Genomic DNA, 22,948 nt, shown 5'->3' on the forward strand with positions numbered 1-22,948 from the left:
TGAAAATTGTGCAACCCAGGGATTGGAATTTTTAATTATATCACGATGAGGGAACTACCTGAGTGACTGTCAAAGCATTGAATTTGGGTAGCTATGTTTACATATGGAGGGTACAGTGAGCTGAATAAATAAAGCAAGTCAATTTACTTAGTAAAGTCAGTTTACCTAAAATTAAATCTCAGCCCATGCAAATCAGTGACACACCCATGGTTACTGAAGTGTTTATCTGACAGAGTGCATGGTTTTATTACCTGCATTACCAACATAAGAACATGAAAATTTGGAGCAGGGGTAGGCCATTCGGCCCCTTGAGCTTCCTCTGCCATTTGATAAGAACATGGCTGATCTGATTGTAGCCTCAACTCTACCTTGCTCTCTATACCCTTTAATCTTTGTCTGCCCCCATAATTATTGATTCCCTTGACGAATAAAAATCTATCTAACCCAGCCTTGAATAAATTTAACGGACCAGCCTCCATTACATCCCGAATTCCACACTCTAATGACCCTCTGAGAGAAAAATTCTCCTCATTTCCACTTCAAAAGGGAGACCTCTTAGGAGCGGCACGGTGGCGCGGTGGTTAGCATTGGTGCTTCACAGCTCCAGGGACCCGGGTTCAATTCCGACCGTCTGTGTGGAGTCTGCACATTCTCCCCGTGTCTGCGTGGGTTTCCTCCGGGTGCTCCGGTTTCCACCCACAGTCCGAAAGACGTGCTAGGTCAGGTGCATTGGCCATGCTAAATTCTCCCTCAGTGTACCCGAACAGGCACCGTGGCGACTAGGGGATTTTCACAGTAAAACTTAATTGTAATGTTAATGTAAGCCTACTTGTGACACTGCTAAATAAACTTAAAACACTGACAGACTCCAGGCTACTGATCCGATCTGGGGAGTGTACATCCTGCTTCTTGTTTCAGCGAAGAATTCTTTTGAGGAAAGCGTGATGCTGAGGAAGTATTCAAGAGAATTGCAAGTGAGTATAATGGGTGTTTATTTTCAAAATGACACACAGCAGTATTTGTTCTCACTGATTGCTAGAATTGCTGGAACTCCAATTTCTCTTTGATATTTGTTTTTTTGAGTCCAACTTTCCAGTCCACTCCATGTGTTTTTATTAGTGTCACAAGTAGGCTTACATTAACACTGCAATGAAGTTACTGTGAAAATGTGTATAGCTGCCGTGGAATTTATTCTGGCAGGATGGAGAGATTTCTTTGCAGCCGCTCCGATTAATCTTCCTCACGATGATTTGTTACACTTACTCCTGCTGTGGCAAGATGATTCTCCTCCAATGCCCTGACAGACAATGAGCTTTATCCTGCCCTTCCCGCAGGCGAGTACAGCTCGTGTGTGGAGTAGATACAGCAACAGCCTGGCTATCACTCACTGCCAGCTCTGAACTGCTTGTTCTGGTTGAACAGGGAATGACTCTGAAGGGTGAGTCTGTCCGGCTGCTGGGTGTTTAATTTGGGAGTGGTGACTCATTAATATTCCTCCCCTTTAGTGCACTTTCCAGAAGTGGAATAAAGCTCATGTTGATGACAGTGACTCCAGTCCCAGCAGGTCGCAGCGCACTGTCATCGCCAGCCGTTTACCCTTTTTTGGAAACTTCCAGCTTTTTTTTGTCCAGTTCACGCTGGATGTGGACATGTCCACCCGCTGTCCCCCCTCCCCAGCCAGGCCGCCTGTCCCCCCCTCTGCCCTGAGCTGTGAGCTGGCGGTGCTGCCTCTGGAGCTGTTGCTGAGCCTGCAGCGACCGCATTTCCTGGTGCAGGGAAAGAGCATTCAGATCAGCCAGGCAGCGGGAGCCGGATATAATGTCATCTCCAATGGACAAGTCCAAGTGGATGGGCAGCAATGCAGCCTGCTCAACTGCATCCCGAGGTGAGAACCTGCAGCAAGTTTTGGGACAACGCCATTGCATGAGTAATGGGGATGGTGGGGACCTAGTAGCCTGGAGGTTATACACTGTCACCATTCTACTTGGCGGCAGGTACATTCAATGCAAGCTTCAGTTAGCGAGTTTTTTTTTACTATTCGAATCTTCCAGGTTGGTTTTTATTTAATACCGCGAAAATCCAATATTCTTGAGTCCTCTACAATATGCAAACCTCGCCAACTTTGCAATTTTCTAACACTAAGAGGCACAGTACTAAAAGAAAGTAGTTCAGAGGCTTACATTAACACTATAGTGAAGTTACTGTGAAAATCCCCTCAATCGCGGCGCCTGTTCGGGTACACTGAGGGAGAATTTAGCTTGGCCAGTGCACCTAACCAGCACATCTTTCCGACCATGGGGGGAAACCAGAGCTCCCGGAGGAAACTCATACAGACACGGGGAGAACATGCAAACTTTGCACAGTGATCCGAGCAGGGAATCGAACCTGGGTCCCTGGCGCTGTGAGGCAACAGTAATCCATTAAGTTGTTTATCACATTCTTATGCAAATCAGTAACTGAATCAAAATCAACTGTTTTACGCCGAGCATGCAAGTCAAAGTTATTCCTGTGTATATATTATCAACATTTTCCTTTCATTTGCATACTTGAAAGTTCAGGTACAACAGTACAACTGCATCCCATTTGATAAAATAAATGTTATGGGGTGCTGAATGTTAATCTCCTGAATAAACACTGGTTATTAGAATAGACCTTAGCTCAATGATGCTTCTAGGTTCTTCTCATTTTAAAATATTTAAATCAATGGAATTAAGCTACTAAAGCTGTTTAGTTTCATACATAGGGTGTAATCCTTCATCAATGACAAATTCCTCACATATGAATAATGTTATAGTGTTTGGAAAATTAAATCACTTGAAAGAAAAGAACCTCGCATCTCTCAAAATAAAGCGGGGTCAGTTTAGGACAGAGTTGAGGAGGAACTTCTTCTCTCAGAGGGTGGTGAATCTCTGGAATTCTCTGCCCGCTGAAGTGGTGGAGGCTACCTCGTTGAATATGTTTAAATCACGGATAGCTGGATTCCTGATCGATAAGGGAATTAGGGGTTATAGGGATCAGGCAGGTAAGTGGAACTGATCCGCTTCAGATCAGCCATGATCTTACTGAATGGCGGGGCAGGCTCGAGGGGCTGGATGGCCTACTCCTGCTCCTATTTCTTATGTTCTCTCAGAAGCAGAGGCACAGTCAGTGTTAAATTGGGGAGTGTAGAACCATAAACTACCCCTGAATGTTCCAAGATGTGTAGGTTAGATGGATTAGCCATGGTAAATGTATGGGGTTACAGGGATAGGGCAGGGGAGAGGGCCTGGGTAAGATAATCTGTCAGAGAGTTGGTGCAGACTTGATGGGCCAAATGGCCTCTTCTGCACTGTAAGGATTTTATGGTTCATAGAAATGATGCAGCATAGAAGGGGGGCATACGGCCCATCTTGTCCATGCCAACCTAAAGATACCCAGGTGCCCTTTCTAATCCCATCTTCCTGCACATGGCCCATAGCCCTGTAATTTACATCACTTAAGGTGCAAGGCCAGATACTTTCTAAACAAGTTCATGATCCCTGCCTCCAACAGCAACTCAGGCAGCGAATTCCAGACGCCCACCACCCTCTGCGTAAAAATATTCTTCCTCATGTCCCTTCTACACCCACTGCCACTTAGCTTGAATCTATGACCCCTGATTTTTGAACTCTCTGCCAAGGGAACAGGTTCCTCCTGTCTATTGTATCTCTACCCCTCACAATGTGGCAGCTATTTTGGGCAAATAATGATTCCCCAAAGAGTAATGAAATAAACAGCCAATTAATGTAAAATGAGGAAGGAAAGATCGTTCACCAGGAGAACCTAGTGCTTTGCTGACATTGTTTTTTGGCATCTTTAATACTGGCTTGAATCTTGAAGCAAGTGTTCATCTGAAATGCGGCAGTTCAACAACCTGGCGCTCCCTGCTGGCTGCCCTGAGTACATCAACCCTGATGATTTCTCAGGCATTTGAATGTACAATCAGTCTACACAGAAGTGAGGTTGTTGCCAACTAAACTACACCCACGCTGATTAACGTAAGAGTTGTGCCAAATACCAACCAGCAACACTGGGGTTTGAAGCTTCTGTGAATTTTAAGGAAAATGGATTGGTGGACCATGGTGGACTCTTAGTAAAAATTCACAGTATAGTACAAGAAAAGGTCCCTCTGTTTGTCAGCCCAGTTTGTTCAAGTGGATATTAAAATCACCAACATTCCCTTATCTATTTAATGTTGTAAGGCAGATAACCACAAGTATTAGTTCCAAATGGAAAAATCCCAGGTTGCATGAAGTAGTAGCTGATCTTTCTCCACACCTTATCCGTAACTGCAACACTATATTCTGCACCTGTCCTTTCCTTCTTCCTTATGTACTCTATGAATGGTATGTTTTGTCTGTAACAGCTCCCAAGAAACAATACTTTTCATTGTATCCCAATACATGTGACAATAATAAATCAATTCAGTTTTACACTCGACCACCAGGGAATGAGGCTGCTGAAGGTGGGATTAAGAATGGAACATTGAAGTGCAGTCTTATGAATTTGGTCCTCCTGTGGTGCTCTTATTTGTTCTCACGTCAAAGGTGACTTCCATAAGCAGTCACACACCTTCTGTGATCCAAAGCACATCTTCATACATCCATACCCTCATTAGGCATGGTATGATAATGGTTATATTACCGCACCAATTATCCAGAGGCCTCGACTAATGGTTCAATGATGTGAGTTCATGCCCCACCACCGCTGCCAGCACAGATGGAGAATCTGGCGCTCAGCCAAATCTCTGTTCACTGCAGCACGACTGGAAAATTCCGGCAGGTCGTTTCTCTTTCTGGGGGAACCAACAACTAGAGCGCACCATCTCAAAGCAAGGGGTCTCCAATTTAATACTGAGATAAGGGGAAATTTCGTCTCTCAGAAGGTCACGGCGGCACAGTGGTTAGCACTGCTGCCTCACCGCGCCAGGGACCCCGGGTCCGATTCTCGGCTTGGGTCACTGTCTGTGCGGAGTCTGCACGTTCTCCCCATGTCTGCGCGGGTTTCCTCCGGGTGCTCCGGTTTCCTCCCACAGTCCGAAAGATGTGCTGGTTAGGTGCATTAGCCAAACTAAATTCTCCCTCGGTGTACTCGAACAGGTGCCGGAATGTGGCGACTAGGGGATTTTCACAGTAAATTCATTGCAGTGTGAATGTAAGCCTACTTGTGACTAATAAGTAAACTTAAAACCTTTGGAAGTCAGTACCCCAGAGAGCATTGGAGGCTGGCTCACTGAATATATTCAAGGCTGAGTTAGACAGATTTTTGATCAACAAGGGAGACAAGTGTTATGGGGACAGGCAGGAAAGTGGTCAGATTAGCCATGATCTTGTTGAATGGTGGAGCAGGCAGGAGGGGCTGAAGGGCCTACTCCAGCTCCTATTTCCTGTGTTCTTATGTATCTAAGTTGCTTCCATAGTGAACTGGCATAGATACAGCACTCCCTTTAGAATTGCACCCTGTATTTTATATTGCATTTCCTCATTCTTCCTACCAACATGTATCACATTGTATGACTGTTCCTTATTTTCTTGTCGATATTTGTAAAGAACCTGAAAAGGTCCGCAGACGACACCACATTCATAGCTAGACCCAATGGCAGGCTAATTCAGAAGACCCAGTGAGTATTTGGACTGAACATACATGAGGCAAAGACTAACGTTAGAGCTCTAACTGGCAATGGAGATGTCAAGATTGGAAGCACTGAGATAAAGGAAGTGGAAAAATTCCTTGGCTGAATGATAAACACCAAAGTTACACCCAGGTTAGATTTACCAGGGCAAAAGCTGTAACTGGTGAGCTCAGCATCACAGAATCACACAGTCAGAAGAGGCCCTTCGGCCCATCGAATCTGCATTGACACATGAGAAATAGCTAACCTATACACCTAATCCTCTTTATCAGCACTTGGTCCATAGCCTTGAATATTATGATGTGCCAAATGCTCATCCAGATACTTTTTAAAGGTTGTGAGGCAACCTCCCTCTACCACCCTCCTTGACAGCACCCCAGACTGTCACCACCCCCTGGATAAAAATGTTTTTCCTCACATCTCCCCTAAACCTGCTGCCTCTCACCTTTAACTCATCTCCCTTTGTGACTGACCCTTCAACTAAAAGGAACAGCTGCTTCACAGATCCTTGAAGGTGACATCTCAGGTGGAGAAGGTAGTGAAGAAGGCATATGGCATGCTTGCCTTTATAGGACGGGGCATAGAGTGTAAAAGTTGGGGTCTGATGTTGCAGTTGTATAGAATGTTGGTTCGGCCGCATTTGGAATACTGCGCCCAGTTCTGGTCGCCACACTACCAGAAGGACGTGGAGGCTTTAGAGAGAGTGCAGGGGAGGTTTACCAGGATGTTGCCTGGTATGGAAGGGCTTAGTTATGAGGAGAGATTGGGTAAACTGGGGTTGTTCTCCCTGGAAAGACGGAGGATGAGGGGTGACCTAATAGAGGTGTATAAAATTATGAAAGGCATAGATAGGGTGAACGGTGGGAAGCTTTTTCCCAGGTCGGTGGTGACGTTCACGAGGGGTCATAGGTTCAAGGTGAGGGGGGGAGGTTTAACACGGATATCAGAAGGACGTATTTTACACAGAGGGTGGTGGGGGCCTGGAATGCGCTACCGGGCAAGGTGGTGGAGGCGGACACACTGGGAACATTTAAGACTTATCTAGATAGCCACATGAACGGAGTGGGAATGGAGGGATACAAAAGAATGGTCTAGTTTGGACCAGGGGGCGGCGCGGGCTTGGAGGGCTGAAGGGCCTGTTCCTGTGCTGTATTGTTCTTTGTCCTTTGCTCCCTATCCACCCTGTCCATGTCTCTCATAATATTGTACACCTCACTCAATAAGCTTGCCCCTTCGTCTCCTCTGCTCCAATGGAAACAACCTAAACCTATCCAACCTCTCTTCGAAACTTAAATATTCCAGTCCAGGAAGCATCCTGGTGAGTCTCCTCTGCACCCCCTGCAGGCCAATCACATCCTTCCAATAATGTGGCAAACAGAACTGCACACAGTATTCCAGCTGTGGCCTCACCAAAGTTCCATACAATTCCAACATGACCTCCTTGCTTTTGTAGTCTATGTTATGAAAAAAAATTGAATACAGTCACTAGTGTGGAGCGTTGCACTCTGCGGATGTGAGAGTTGGACTCTGAAGGAAGAGGATGTGAGGGGAACAGCTTTTGAAATGTGGGTATGACAGAGGGTTCTCAGGAACATCTGGATGGACAGAAAGACAAATGAGTGGGTTAGATCAAGAGTAAAGGTTCAAGAATCAAAGGGATTGGCAAGTACAGTTCGAGGGAAAAAGTTAGCCAAGTACAGACATTGGAAACATAGGGCCCGATTTTACCAATCGGAACCTAAGGGCGGGATCCGGGTGTAATATGGCGCCCAGGTGGGAAAGAAAAAAGCAGAGAGAGCAGCTCTCTGACCCAGATCATCTGGGGTGGGGGGTGGGCGGGGGGCGGGGGGGGGGGGTGGCGAGGAGAGGGAGTGTGACGTATCATCCTCTGGGGGGGGCCGCTGCCACTCTGCGGCCGATCAGTGGGGAGGGAGGGGGCAGGGGGTTCCGCTGAGGTCAATAATGACAGTCGTGGTGTTTGAAGTATGTGGCCACTCCGGCGAGGAGGGATTCGTTCCTCCGATGGGGAGGACGGATCGGCCGCAGAGTGGCAGCAGAATCCCCTGCCCCCTCCCTCCCCACCGATTGGCCGCAGAGTGGCAGCGGCCCCCCCGCGCACCCCCCCTCCACCCCCAGAGGATGATACGTCACACCCCCTCTCCTCCTCCCCCCCCTCCCCGCCCCAGAGGAGGAGCTGGGTCAGAGAGCCGTTGCAGTCTCTGACCCCGCTCTTCGGAGGCTGCAGTGATGACTTCGGATTTTTATTCGGCAGGTCGATTAGTGCGTGGATCCGCATCGGACCAGAAGACGGTAAAGTGGGATTTGGCGGTAGAGTTGGGCGCGCGGTTCATTAAGTCGATTTAAATGCATGCCCGATTCGGGCGCGGGCCAGATCTGCTCAGAATCGCGACTTGCTCGGAATCGGGTGCAGATCGCGGTATAGGCCCAACGCCCACCTTTACCGCGATTTCGCACCCGAAAACGGGCGCGAAGCTTTGGTAAAATCGGGTCCATAATTCCGAGAGCCTTGTTCAGGCAACAACTGAAGCAGATATTGCAGATAAAAATGGAAGAGGAAGGAGAAAAATGGAATGAGTGGATAACATTGAGATGTGGACCGAGGAAAGCGTGAAGAAATCCAGGGAAGAAGCAAGCCAATACCAACTGATCAATTCAATCTCAGTGATGTAAACAGGGCAGAATTGAACTGAATGAACTAAGAGGGTTGGGAGAGGTAAGCACAGAGCTGGATGATGACAATATATTTCAGCACCTTCAAGAAGACAGGCGGCTGGAGATGCAATAGATGAAGAAAGCAGAGCTTCTTTGAGATGAAGACAGTAAATTTGCAGGGCAGGGTGATAGAACCTGAGGAAAGCGACTGTGCTTGCAAGCAAAACCGTACACAGTGTTCCAGAACTGGCCTCACCATTAATCTGTACAGTTTAATATATGACTTGTACATGCAAATACCCAGTTTACTTTACTCAAATCTTCTTCTTACTGGGTCATGACCAGTGACTGACTGTCTTCAAATACTTCTCCATTTCTGCCAATGGAGATCCAAAAATCAAAATTTATTTATTTATCTTTAAACAAAGAAAAACCCCATGACAATTCAAAAATGAACAGAAAAGGGGAAAGAGATGCTAAGCCAAGAAGAGAGAGATTGGGATGGTCAACAGAAAGCCTGGCCAAGGAAACAGATTTTTAGAAGTATCAAAGGGGGAATACAATTGGACAATTGAGTTCTCAAGAATAGTGCCTGAACCTGGAGACTCTGCTATTAGTGACAGACTATTAATTAACTGTAACAATGTCCATCACACTGAAGAATGTGCATCAGTAAATTACTCTTCTGCACTGTGCGTCAAACTCTGATTTTTCTTTCTTACTTCCAGGAAAGTTACTCTCACATCACAAAAGGAATACAAAAGCCTTCAAGAGACTTTATTAAGCAAACCAATGGTCCTTTTCACTAGTGTTAAGCTCACTGAAGATTCTAAAAAAGGTAGGTTTTGTTACCACTGTGTTTTTTATTGATATACTTTATTGCTGTGCATTCTGGGGCTTTTAGAGGAAGGAGAAAAATGCAAAGGCATCTCATCACAAATATATTCATTATAAATAATTAGAAATACGTAGCTAATTCCCTCGGCTTTTCAGCGGCTCACTGGCTAATCTCTGTGCTGAGGTGCTGCATGGTGCATGTGTGGTCAGGTTCAGACTCAGTTTGAGCTCACTACTAAGGGTTGGATTTTCAAATGCAGGCTAAGTTGGAGGGGAACCAGCAACCCACATTGTCACATCTGCAGCGTGGGCATAAGAAAGTCTGACAGCAGGAACGGCCGGAAAAATTTGGCCTTTGACCACAGTGGGAATTGGATGATGCCCTCATACAGCTGCTTCATACACGTGTCACATCAACACAGAGTTCAATGTCACTATTTGGTTTAGGCATGGCCACAGCAGGATTCACCCACAGTGTAGGTCCTTCATCTGGCTTGATGGTGAATGAGTCAATCAACTCCTTGGGCCAGGATTTTCCAGCCCCGATACCGCCCGACATCATCGTGAGGGGGATGGGAAAATTTGGAGAGCTGTTAAAAGTTGGCAGCTCTCCAAATTTTCCAGTCCAACCCATGGCAATGCCTGGTGGTGGTGGGGATGGAAAATCCCAGCCTTTATCATAGAAATCATAGAAACCCTACAGTGCAGAAAGAGACCATTTGGCCCATCGAGTCTGCACCGACCACAATCCCACCCAGGCCCTACCCCCATATCCCTACATATTTACCCGCTAATCCCTCTAACCTACGCATCTCAGGACACTAACGGGCAATTTTAGCATGCCAATCAACCTAACCCGCACATCTTTGGACTGTGGGAGGAAACCGGAGCACCCGGAGGAAACCCACGCAGACACGAAGAGAATGTGCAAACTCCGCACAGACAGTGACCCACGCCGGGAATCGAACCCAGGTCTCTGGAGCTGTGAAGCAGCAGTGCTAACCACTGTGCTACCGTGCCGCCCTTTATCTTTTCCACAACGTTCCCTCTTAGATCAGAAGGTATTCTGTGTAAAGGCTGAGCTACAGGCTTCACATTCCCATCTATGGTTAACACTTGGCAGTCATGTAACTTCCCAATTCTTTGAAACACTGGTTCAAATCCCTCACTAAGTTTGATATAGGATTCCACAGAATTCGCTTTCAATCCAATGTGCGGCACCCCCAAGGCTTGCGCAGTTTCTCTGGGTGGAGGAGAGTCAACATCCTAAATTACTACAAATTCAGCCTCCACATTCCCATCCCCAGCTCTCATATCCACAATGAAGCATCCAACAATTTAAAGTGGGGTTTCAGAAATGTAAGGAGATGTCCATTCGATTCTCTTTGTCTTCGGTTCCTCTCCCAGTGCTCTGCCAATGACATCATTGCCTGAACCTACAATAATGCTCACTTCATCAATCACTGGAACTTTCTCCTGGTTACTCCTGTTGTGAAGATGTGTATCTATCATTGTTATCCATATTCCTCACTCTGCATCTTCTTCAGCTCATCTCAGAGCTGTGCTTCTTTCGTTTCTCTTTCCTTTATGTGGTTTGCCAAGCTTGTTCTTCTGCAATTCTTGGCAAAGTGGTTAAATCCCCCACACTTACTACCTATCTTGCCCTTGGTGGGGCAGGAGGCATCTTTTCCCATAGTGTCCCAAGCTGTCACATCTGAAACATGCTCTCAGACTTTTGTTGTTTACTTTTACATGTACCTAGATGCCATTGTGCCACCCGATTAATCTAATCTTTTGGTGCGGGAAGAGAATTGGAATGTGTGGTGCCAATGGCAGAGGTCTGACTCAGTTTCATGTTGTGAGATTGTCCATCCGCTGCTTCCAATGCAGCTGCTATTTTCAAAGTGTTATCCAACATTAGGTCGCCTCCTCCTGCCATCAGCGCGTGCCTCAATTTATCCGACTTGCAATTATCTGATTATTCAGATCTGTCACAACGTATTTACACCCATCCAATGTCTGCCTCAAATGGATTACTAACTAAGCTACTGTTTTCCCCTCTTTGTGTCTCATCTGACAGGAGGGGTGGCCCAGATTAGCACTGCTGTCTCACTGGCTAACTCCCTAACATGTGTTAAGTGACCTTCAACAGCACCTTGCCACCAGCCCCCCCAGGTTAGGTGACCCAATATGTAGTACAGAATGTATCTTACAATGTCTTATCCAAGTACCAAATAGTACCAAATAGTATTTACCAATATAGTATCTAATGTTCAAGTCCACACACAGTCAGCTACCATCATGACATGCATGCTTCAAACTCACTGCTGGTCGAGCTCACTGATGAGCTCTGGGACAGATGAAAGATAAGATCAAGCAGAATGTTGGCGCACTAGGCCATTGTCTCCCCCTGCTGGGGAAGGTGAAAGCCTAGTTGTGTTATCGCTAGACTATTGGTATTAGTGATATTAGTGGTAATAGTAATAATATTACTATTAGTAATAGTAAAAATAATAATAATATTACTATTGGTAATAGTGGTATTACCGCTAGACTATTAATCCAGAAACTCAGCTAACGTTCTGGCGACCTCGTCACAGCAGATGGTGGAATTTCAATTCAATTTTTAAAATCTGGAATTAAGACTCTACTGATGACCATGAAACCATTGTCAATTGTCGGAAAAACCCATCTGATTCACTAATGTCCTTCAGGGAAGGAAATCTGCTGTCCTTACCCGGTCTGGCCTACATGTGACTCCAGAGCCACAGCAATGTGGTTGACTCTCAACTGCCCCCCAAGGGCAACTAGGGATGGGCAATAAATGCTGGCCAGCCAGTGACGCCCATGTCCCATTAATGAATGAAAAAAAAGTTGTTGGGAGAACAACAGTGAGCCATTATTGATCGTTACTGCTGATTTGAAGTTTCGGGAAAAAGGGGAGATTTTAATACAAAGTGGCCGTTGTTTGAGCAGAATGGATTAAGTACCTGATGATTGAGTGTTTGGGCACTTGTTTGAAGTGTGAGGCTGCTGCCCATCTCTCCTGCCCGCTTCATTCTTTCAGGAACTGCCAGCCCAGTCATGGCAGCACCAACAGGGTGGCGAGCTGAGCTTACCCCAATTAAAGTTCTTTTTTAAAAGTTTATTTATTAGTGTCACAAGTAAGGCTTACACTAACACTGCAATGAAGTCAGTGTTCAGGGGTAAATCCCCTAGTTGCCACACTCTGGCACCTGTTTGGGTACACTGAGGGAGAATTTAGGATGGCCAATCCACCTAACCAGCACGTCTTTCAGTGTGGGAGGAAACCGGAGCACCTGGAGGAAACCCACGCAGACACGGGGAGAACATGCAAACTCTGCACAGACAGTGAGCCAAGCCGGGAATCGAACCCGGGTCCCTGGTGCTGTGAGGCAGCAGTGCTAACCACTGTGCCACCAGGTCTGCAGATTAAAACAGTTTAGTGACACTTACCCGATGCAGGGTTGGGACCCAGAAATGTTCTGGGTGTCGAGTTCCTGACCCCCGAATTGAAAAGCCAGCCCTCAGGGTCCCAGCTCACACCTGCCACCCTGCCCGTTCTAGTTGGGAGACCACCTTGGACTATGCAGTTAAGCTGGGAGCTAAAATCTCCCACTCTCACTGTGCTGAGCTAAGGGTGGGTTGTATTCTGCTCCAGTCCCCTCCAACATTACCTCCACCCCGAGTTAAAATCTTTGTCTTTGTTGCTGAGTTGTTCAGGAAACTAGCTTCGGCAAAGGAATACCAATGAAAAGATTGAACGAAAATGGTAAATCAGGAACAAAATAATGTATTTGATCATAATCAAGTTAATATAAAACTCATCAACTTCTTATTTTACCCACATGTTACGGAACAACACAGCATCAGCAAAGAGCCTGTTGTCCTCTAATGAGTACTCAATATGTGCCTTGTTTATACTTCTGCAGACATGATTTATGCTGTCATTGTGAACACACGTCATCCCAGAATGAGGCAGGAGATTGAAGATAGTATGAACAATGTCACAGCATCAGAAATGGGGACAAACTATGTCCTCCAGGTAATTCCTATTCAGATGGAGGTGAATAGCTTGACGGTAGTTTTATTTTAGGAATCTCAAAACACCTCAGCCCCATCCTAATTTAGTCTCAGGATTCTATTAGTGGATAATAACATCCATTCGCACGGTGACACAGTGGTTAGCACTGCAGCCTCACAGCGGCAGGGGCCCGGATTCGATTCCTGGCTTGGGTCACTGTCTGTGTGGTGTTTGCACATTCTCCCCATGTCTGCACGCTCTCCCTGTGTCTGCGTGGGTTTCTTCCGGGTGCTCCAGTTTCCTCCCACAGTCCGAAAGACGTCCTGGTTAGGTGCATTGGCCATGCTAAATTCTCCCTCAGTGTACCGGAACAGGTGCCAGAGTGTGGTGACTGGGGGATTTTCACAGTAATTTCATTGCAATGTTAATGTAAACCTACTTGTGATACTAATAAATAAACTTTAAAGCAAAAATTCTGCACAATAATAGTGTGCTGTAATTGTATCTTTCACGACAACTTTTAGGTAAAATTTTGGCCCTTTTCATATCCATGATATTTTAGTTTTATTTATTAGTGTCACATTGTAAGCCGACTAGGCTTACATTAACACTGCAATGAAGTTACTGTGAAAATCCCCTAGTTGCCACACTCCGGAGCCTGTTTGGGTACACTGAGGGAGAATTTAGCATGGCCAATGCACATCTTCCGAGCTGAAGGAGGAAACCGGAGCACCTGGAGGAAACCCACGCAGACATGGGGAGAATGTGCAGATAGTAACCCAAGCTGGGAATCAAACCCTGGTTCCTGGCGCTGTGAGGCAGCAGTGCTAACCACTGTGCCACCGTGTGGGCTCAGTGGCTTAGTGCTGCCAATCTATCACAACCAGAAAAACTCAACATCATTAATAAAAGCAAGCCACAAAAGGACTGATACACCATGTAGCTTTTCTTTCAGGTAGATACACCTCCAGATAAGTGGGTGAGCTACAACTATTTCCAAGGTAGAATGAGCGATTCCCAAGAATTTGTGAGACAGTCCATTCTGGTTCGTGGAATGAGATATAGCAAGAAGAATTTATATAGAACCTTTATGGCAAAGAAATGCCCCAAGACGTTTTGCATACACACAACCAAAGCTTGCTCAAAGAGGTGATTCTAACAATCCCAATATAAATGACAGTTTTCGATTTTCCGATCCCGCCTGCACTGTGGTAGCAGAGGCAGCTCATCATTGGCTGACGATAGGATCTCCTGGTCCCGCTAATGTCTACAGCGTTTTGCGTTCTTCGCTGGTCGCGCTGCCAGAGAAGCTGCCACAGGGGCCCCTATCGGCAGGACAGAAAGATCCCGCTCGCAGGAGGGACTGTAAAATTCAGCCCAGTGTTACGTTTACACCAATGTATCATTGGAATTGAGAATGTGTGTCAAACTCATTTCATACAATGTGGAAAAGGACAGCAACTGAGGGCTGACAGGATGTTCTTAACACGTGCTTTGAAGGAGGCTTTGAACCGATAACCCATCTGTCTCTCTCAGATGAATGAAAATGATTCCATTGCATTATTTTGAAGAAGAGCAGGGTGGTTAACCCTGATGTCCTGGCCAATATCGTACAGACATTGCAGTTTATGGGAGCTTGCTGTGAACAAATTGGTGGCTGTGTTTTGATTTGATTTGATTTATTATTGTCACGTATTAGTATACAGTGAAAAATATTGTTTCTTGTATGCTATACAAACAAAGCATACCGTTCATAGAGAAGGAAGGGAGAGAGTGCCTAATGTAGTGTTACAGTCATAGCTAGGGTGTAGAGAAAAATTAAAATGAGATAGGTCCATTCAAAAATCTGATGGCAGCAGGGAAGAAGCTGTTCTTGAGTTGGTCGGTATGTGACCTCAGACTTTTATTTTTTTCCTATGGAAGAAAGTGGAAGAGAGTATGTCCAGTGTGCATGGGGTCCTTAATAATGCTTTTCTGAGACAGTGAAAAGTGTAGACACAATCAATAGATGGGAGGCTGGTTTGTGTGATGGACTGGGCTACATTCATAACCCTTTGTAGTTTCTTCTGGTCTTGGTCAGAGCAGGAGCAGTGATGCATCCGGAAAAATTGGTGAGAGTCGTAGCAGATATGCCAAATTTCCTGAGCTTCCTGAGAAAGGAGAGGCATTGGTGGGCTTTTTAACTATAGCATCGGCATGGAGGGACCAAGACAGGTTATTGGTGATCTGGACACCAAATACCAGAAGCTCTCGATCATTTCCACTTCATCCCCGTTGATGTAGAGAGAGGCATGCCCTCCACTACATTTCCTGAAGTCGATGACAATCTCGGTGCAGAGGGAGGACAATTCAGAGGGGTCGTGTAACGAGTCACTCTGGGTGGAGCTTAGAAACAGGAAGGGCGCAGTCACTATGTTGGGGGTGTACTACAGGCCCCCCAACAGCCCAAGGGAAGTGGAAGAACGGATATGTCAGGAGATACTGGATAGGTGCAGGAAAAATAGGGTTGTTGTAGTGGGAGACTTCAATTTCCCTGGTATAGACTGGAAATCGCTGAGAGCAGGGACTCTGAATGGGGAGGAATTTGTAAAATGCGTACAGGAGGGTTCTTTGGAACAATATGTAGACAGCCCGACTAGAGAGGGGGCTATACTGGACCTGGTACTGGGGAATGAGCCCGGCCAGGTCTTCAAAGTTTCGGTAGGGGAACATGTGGCAAATAGTGACCACAATTCTGTTAGCTTTAGGATAGTGATGGAAAAGGATGAGTGGTGTCCCAAGGGTAAGGTGTTGGATTGGGGGAAGGCTAACTTTAGTGGGATTAGGCAGAAATTGGCAGCTCTTGATTGGGAGAGGCTGTTTGAGGGTAAATCCACATCTGGCATGTGGGAGTCTTTTAAGGAACAGTTGTTAGGGCTGCAGGATAGGCATGTGCCTGTAAAAAAGAAGGATAGGAAGGGTAGGATTCGAGAACCGTGGATAACCAGGGAAATTGAGGGACTGGTCAAAAAGAAAAGAGAGGCGTATGTTAGGTCCAGGCAGCTAAAAACGGAGGGAGCTCTGGAGGAGTACAAAGAAAGTAGGAAAGAACTCAAACGGGGAATTAGAAGGGCAAAAAAGGGGTCACGAAATGTCCTTGGCAGACAGGATTAAGGAGAATCCCAAGGCATTTTATTCATACGTTAGGAACAAAAGGGTTGTCAGGGAAAAAATCAGACCTCTCAGGGACAAAAGTGGGGAATTATGCTTGGAGCCCAAAGAAGTAGGGGAGATCCTAAATGAATACTTTGCGTCGGTATTCACAAAGGAGAGGGATGTGTTGGCTGGGAGTGTCTCGGAGGGGAGTGTTGAACCGTTGGAGAAAATCTCCATTACAAGGGAGGAAGTGTTAGGTTTGTTAGAGAATATAAAGACTGACAAATCCCCAGGGCCTGATGGAATCTATCCAAGGCCACTCAGGGAGAGAGATGAAATCGCTGGGCCTCTGACGCAAATCTTTGTCTCGTCACTGGACGCAGGTGAGGTCCCAGAGGATTGGAGGATAGCTAATGTGGTCCCGTTATTTAAGAAGGGTAGGAAGGATAACCCGGGTAATTATAGGCCGGTAAGCTTGACATCCGTGGTGGGGAAGTTGTTGGAGAAGATTCTTAGAGATAGGATGTATGCGCATTTAGAAAGGAATAAACTCATTAACGATAGTCAGCATGGTTTTGTGAGAGGGAGGTCATGCCTCACTAACCTGGTGGAGTTTTTTGAAGAAGTGACCAGAATGGTTGACGAGGGAAGGGCCATGGATGTCGTCTATATTGACTTTAGTAAAGCGTTTAAAAGTCCCTCATGGTAGGCTGGTGAAAAAGGTTGGATCTCATGGGATAAAGTGGGAGGTGGCTAGATGGGTGGAGAACTGGCTTGGTCACAGAAGACAGAGGGTGGCAGTGGAAGGGTCTTTTTCCGGCTGGAGGCCTGTGACTAGTGGTGTTCCGCAGGGCTCTGTATTGGGACCTCTGCTGTTTGTGATTTATATAAATGATCTGGAAGAAGGTGTAACTGGGGTGATCAGTAAGTTTGCGGACGACACAAAATTGGCAGGACTTGCAGATAGTGAGGAGCATTGTCAGAAGCTACAGAAGGATATAGATAGGCTGGAAATTTGGGCAAAGAAATGGCAGATGGAGTTCAATCCTGATAAATGCGAAGTGATGCATTTTGGTAGAAATAATGTAGGGAGGAGCTATACGATAAATGGCAGAACCATAAAGGGTGTAGATACGCAGAGGGACCTGGGTGTGCAAGTCCACAGATCCTTGAAGGTGACGTCACAGGTGGAGAAGGTGGTGAAGAAGGCATATGGCATGCTTGCCTTTATAGGACGGGGCATAGAGTATAAAAGTTGGGGTCTGATGTTGCAGATGTATAGAACGTTGGTTCGGCCGCATTTGGAATACTGCGTCCAGTTCTGGTCGCCACACTACCAGAAGGACGTGGAGGCTTTGGAGAGAGTACAGAGGAAGTTTACCAGGATGTTGCCTGGTATGGAGGGGCTTAGTTATGAGGAGCGATTGGGTAAACTGGGGTTGTTCTCCCTGGAAAGAAGGAGGATGAGGGGAGACTTAATAGAGGTGTATAAAATTATGAAAGGCATAGATAGGGTGAACGGTGGGAAGCTTTTCCCCAGGTCGGTGGTGACATTCACGAGGGGTCATAGGTTCAAGGTGAAGGGGGGGAGGTTTAACACAGATATCAGAAGGACATATTTTACACAGAGGGTGGTGGGAGCCTGGAATGCGCTGCCAGGCAAGGTGGTGGAGGCGGACACACTGGGAACGTTTAAAACTTATCTAGACAGCCATATGAACGGAGTGGGAATACAAAAGACAACAGAGGGATACAAAAGAATGGTCTAGTTTGGACCAGGGAGTGGCACGGGCTTGGAGGGCCGAAGGGCCTGTTCCTGTGCTGTATTGTTCTTTGTTCTTTTAGTTTATTGACATTGAGGGAGAGATTATTGTCGTCACACCAGTTCACCAGATTCTCTATCTCTTTCCTGTATCACATTCCCTCCATCACAACCGTGACCACCTTTCAAAAGTACATCATTGGCTATAAAGCACTGTGAAATATCCGGTCTTTGTGAAACATGCGATATAAACTTCTTCTGTTAAACGAGTACATGCCCAACAAGTGAGCTTCCCATGAGATTTGATAAATTGTCTACACTCAAGAGGGATTTTGTTCCAAGTTTGATTTCCGTTTTTTTTAAGGATGAATGCACTGTATAAAGTTTTGCATTATCATTGCATTTGGTGTCACATGAAGTGTTCTGTAACAGGACGTTGAAGAATTAGCGCGCGTGCAATGAATTTTGCAAAATGTGGCAGCAGCCCCTTAGTGGGATTTCTATTCAAGATAAAACCGCACGATGACTTAGTTTTTATTAATTTAAATTAGTTTAATAGATTATACAGTAGGAATTTTGGAATGACATTAGTGTTCACTCGTTTACATGTTAAATCCTGGTTGCTAATTTGTGTTTCCTGTAAAGAGAAACAGAGAGTTGCTAGCTTGCGATTTTTTTTTCTTTTAGTTCACCTTACAAAAAGCAGTCGAGTTATTCTTCAGTTTGAACGAGGGATATAAAATCCATGGTCTTGATTTGGATTTCACCTGTGAACTCAAATGTGATTCATTTGATGTTTTCCACCGGCTTGAGCGTACTTCCAAGACTAAGGAACTGAACGGAAAGATTCTGGACTTGTCTTGCACAACAGAAGATGAGAAATGCAAAGTGAAAAGCTTATTGGACAAGATGAGTGACCCTAATGTTCAAATAGGCAGTGTGTCTGAGCAGAACCCTGGTGCGGTTTCCTCAATTTGTGCAGGTATGTACTTGTTCAGTTCAACATTGTCTTTATTAGTAATAAAACAGATCTTACCTATGATATTTTTGGTAGTTGGCTCAATAGTTCACGATTATATATTCTGCTGATTCTCCTGCTATGCCCTATCTAAAATCATCCCTGCCTGTGTAGCTCTCAATCCTAACCCTGCTAACTTCCAGTCATCAAACTTCCCTTCTGCTCCCCATCTTACCCCATATTGTAAATGCTTCTCTCTCTTCAAATATTGTCCCTCTCTCCTTCTAATCTGCCATCATCACCCCTCTCCTTAAAAAGCCAACTTTTGACCCCCCCCCCCCCCCCCCCCCCCCCCCCCCGCCAACCCTTTCAAACTAATGTCAAATCTCCAACCTTCCTTTCCTCTGCAAAGTCCTCAGACTGGTTGGCATCCCCCCAAATCCATTCATACCTTTCCCCAAACTCCATGTTAGAATCCCTTCCTCTGGTTTCTGCCCCTGTCACAGTAACAAAACAGTCTCTCTCGGCGTGGGAAATGACACCCTGTATGACTGTGACAAAGATAAACATTTCCTCCTTGTCTTTTTCAACCAGCCCAAAGTCCCTCTGCAGTCATCCAGCTCGGTCTTGTTATCTCTGGCATCTGTCTCCAAGAATCCATCCAGGTCCCTCTCCTGTTTTTCATCTACATCACTGATGACAGCACTCAAAAGCACAGTGTTAGTTTTCACATGTATTGTGATATCATTGCTAGTCTACCTCCCCATCATCTCTTTCAACTCCTCCACTGTTTTGAAATGATCAGACTGCTTATCCAACATCCAAAATTGAACAGAAATTTCCTCTAATCAAACGTTGGTAAGACCACAGCTAATATTTTCATTCCCCGCTTCAAACTCTATTCCCTTGCCATCCGTTTGATCTCTCTCCCTGGCAGCTGAACAAGACACATTTGACCTCAAAATGAGCCTCCAACCTCATATTTGCACCATCATTAAACTGGCTATTTTCACCGCGGTGTCATTCGCCAACTTTGTTGGACGACCTGCTGTCAGAATCCTGCCCCGTGATAAAGTTGCTTCCCTATTGGCTTCCTATTTCCAATTTTCACGAACCTCAGCCATTGACCCACTCCTGGCCCTATCATCAACAACTTCCATGGCCCTTTCTCCCTTAGTAGTAAGGCTTGATCCTATAACTTTATGTTTCAGAGGCAGTTAACACTGAGCCAAGTAAGTTGAAAGTGAAATGTTTAAGCTTTGACTCACATTCCCTTTCAGCAATGGCTACTGGAACAGTAAGAACAGCCAATGTATTGTCCAGTCTCTGATCTCACATTCTGGTTATCGTGCTGTCACAGGGTTTCAAGTATTTTACAGATACCACGTGATGCGAATGGGTCAGATTTACAAACGGTATCAAGCTAAACTAAAGAACGGTTAAATCTAAAGAGGCGGCTAGGAAACGATACAATAGGCAGATAAAATATTAAAATTAGCAGAAGAATAGCAGGTGAAATCTTATACGCGCTCGTGGAAAGCACTGTGAAGAGGGGACAATGAATGACTTAATACTTCATGAATACCTGACAGTGAAGATGAAAGAGACCTAGGGGTCTTAGACAACGGCTCTTAATGTGATATAAATTTGATCTTTCTCGCTTGCTATCTTTCTTTGTTTCTCCCTTCCTTTATAATAACACTGCATTTGGTTTTGACTAGAATTTAAGGTAATTAACAATAAAATGAAGCATTGATCGAGATCATATTATTGATTAAATCCTGTAGATATACCAGATTAGGGCAGCAATGCACTCTTTGTAACTCAGTTCCTAAAATATTTAGTTTGCAATGCAGAAATATTTCAACAGTTTAGTCACTGGTATCCGCTATAAATTATATGATTAACCCCAATCCCATAAACTCTTCCTGCACTGACTGTATGATTGCATCGGCTTATCAATTTAGCCGTACAGCCAGCAATTCCTCCTTTATAAACAATTATGTCACAAATTACTTAAGTATATTTTCTTTTAAAAAAACAGGTTCTTCTGGGAAAGAAGTGCTCAGTTCATCTCGTGCGCAACCATGTGTCAAGAGGACACCTATAAAGGAAATGCCTTCAACACAGCTGCCTGCAGTGAATGAGAAATCATATCTGCTGCAGTTTACACAAAACCTGCCCAAATATATAGAATGAATGTTTTTAAGAAAATGAGATCAAATCACAAGTCGTTCAACTGAGAAGAAGAGTTCTTTATGAATGACTTTGAAAGAGTCTGAATTTGGGAAGGATATGTATGTAACATCTTTTTAAGCTGCCTAGTATTTGCATTAATCTGTGTTTTTTTATATCACTTCTAAGTGTTTTATTTAGTGTGGTTTGAGGAATGTATAACATTGTTGGTTGATATGATAATGGCATATCTTTCACTAACCATTACATGATTGCCATACAGGGTTAGAAAGGTGTTTGTTCCATGGTTTCTAATGGAGGAACTTTGCAGTTTAGCTGCCTGAGCAGTAATCTGGCTGGCAGATCACCGGCACTTTTGTTTTTAGCACTTACCCAATTTTCATTCCACTGAAATCAATGGAATAAGTCACAATAGTGTCAAGGAGATTAGCAGGGTAAATATGTGGGGTTACGGGGATAGGGCCTGGGTGGGATTGTTGTAAAGTCACAATAGTTACAATAGACGGAAAATCTATTCTGCCAGATTACCACAAGCTGGTGAAGACAAAAGGTTACCCCAATGGGCGGAATTTTTCTGCCCTGCCTGCCACGGGATTCGTAGTGGGCGGGAGATGGACCTTGCAAAGGTTCGTTGATCTCGGCGGGATTTTGGTGTCTTGGGGCTAGCACGGCTGGAAACTCCCACCCAAAATGTTTTCATTGTGGGTTAAAGAAAGATTTTCTCTTTGTATTACTGACTGTACGTTAACAATAGGATCACTTAAGGGACAGCAAGGGTTTTACAAATTCTAATTTTCTGCTTCTGAGAAAATATGCTCATTTTACTAACAAGATATTCCACTACTTGGGAGAAGGGAGGAAACTCCAAGTATTGCCACAAATAAATTTGTACTTTCTTTGTGTACTTCTTTTAAGGAAAGATGCACTTGGAGGAGTTTGGAGAAGGTTTACTAGACTAATACTAGGAATGGGAGAGTTGTCTTATGAGGAAAGGTTGGCGAGGTTAGGTTTGTATCCACCAGAGTTTAGAAGTAAGAGGTGACTTGATCAAAACCATTTAGATCCTGAGGGGTATTGACAGGGTGAATGTGCAAAGAATGTTTTCTCTGTCGGAGAAATCTAGAACTAGCGATCACTGTTTTAAAAAAGGGGTCGTTCATTTATGACAGAGTTGAGGAGAACTTTTCTCTCAGAGGGTAGTGACTCTCTGGAACTCTTTTCCTCAAAAGGAGGCAGAGTCTTAGAATATTTCTAAGGCAGAGCTAGATAGATTCTTGATTACAAGGGGGTGAAATGTTATCAAATGTAGGCAGGAATGCGGGGTCGAAATTACAAACAGATCAGCAATGGCAGAGCAAGCTCAAGGGGTCGAGTGGCCTACTCCTGCTCCTAATTGATATGTATGTTTGTACATACGTATGAATTAGCTTTGTTTGCCCTTCCACATCGGAGATTCAGTTGGGAATATCAATGAGAGACAACATTTGCCAAATGGAAGTTATATGTTTGTGTTCATGTTTTTGGGAAAATTGAATACAGAGCCTTGAATCATGTGTATACAGAGCCTGGCCCTAATGATGCACATTTTTCAATGACATTCCCTACACTGCCCACACACTCCATTGACAATGAACACAACAAGAAAAAATAACTAGTATTTGCATCATCCTTAATGCATCTCACAAGAGTCTC

The 22,948-nt window shown here is 45.0% G+C and overlaps 1 protein-coding gene across 1 annotated transcript; it reads left to right on the forward strand.

Moving 5' to 3' along the window:
• Positions 1–1,519: 1,519 nt before the first annotated feature.
• LOC144499773 (mesenteric estrogen-dependent adipogenesis protein-like) lies at positions 1,520–22,159 on the forward strand. Its single transcript, XM_078222216.1, has 5 exons — positions 1,520–1,885; positions 9,052–9,161; positions 13,114–13,226; positions 18,790–19,084; positions 21,105–22,159. The coding sequence occupies exons 1-5, from the start codon at positions 1,650–1,652 to the stop codon at positions 21,257–21,259; spliced, it is 909 nt and encodes a 302-aa protein (XP_078078342.1). The 5' UTR covers positions 1,520–1,649; the 3' UTR covers positions 21,260–22,159.
• The last annotated feature ends 789 nt before the right edge of the window (positions 22,160–22,948 follow it).

The sequence above is a fragment of the Mustelus asterias genome, chromosome 10 (genome assembly GCF_964213995.1).
Source record: "Mustelus asterias chromosome 10, sMusAst1.hap1.1, whole genome shotgun sequence".
Taxonomy (NCBI): domain Eukaryota; kingdom Metazoa; phylum Chordata; class Chondrichthyes; order Carcharhiniformes; family Triakidae; genus Mustelus; species Mustelus asterias.

Excerpts from the sequence above, each read along its gene's own strand:
- LOC144499773 (XM_078222216.1), top strand. The coding sequence starts at position 1,650 with ATGTCCACCCGCTGTCCCCCCTCCCCAGCCAGGCCGCCTGTCCCCCCC. Across the intron at positions 13,227-18,789 it reads GGACAAACTATGTCCTCCAG|TTCACCTTACAAAAAGCAGT; the intron begins GTAATTCCTATT and ends TTTTTCTTTTAG. Across the intron at positions 19,085-21,104 it reads GGTTTCCTCAATTTGTGCAG|GTTCTTCTGGGAAAGAAGTG; the intron begins GTATGTACTTGT and ends TTAAAAAAACAG.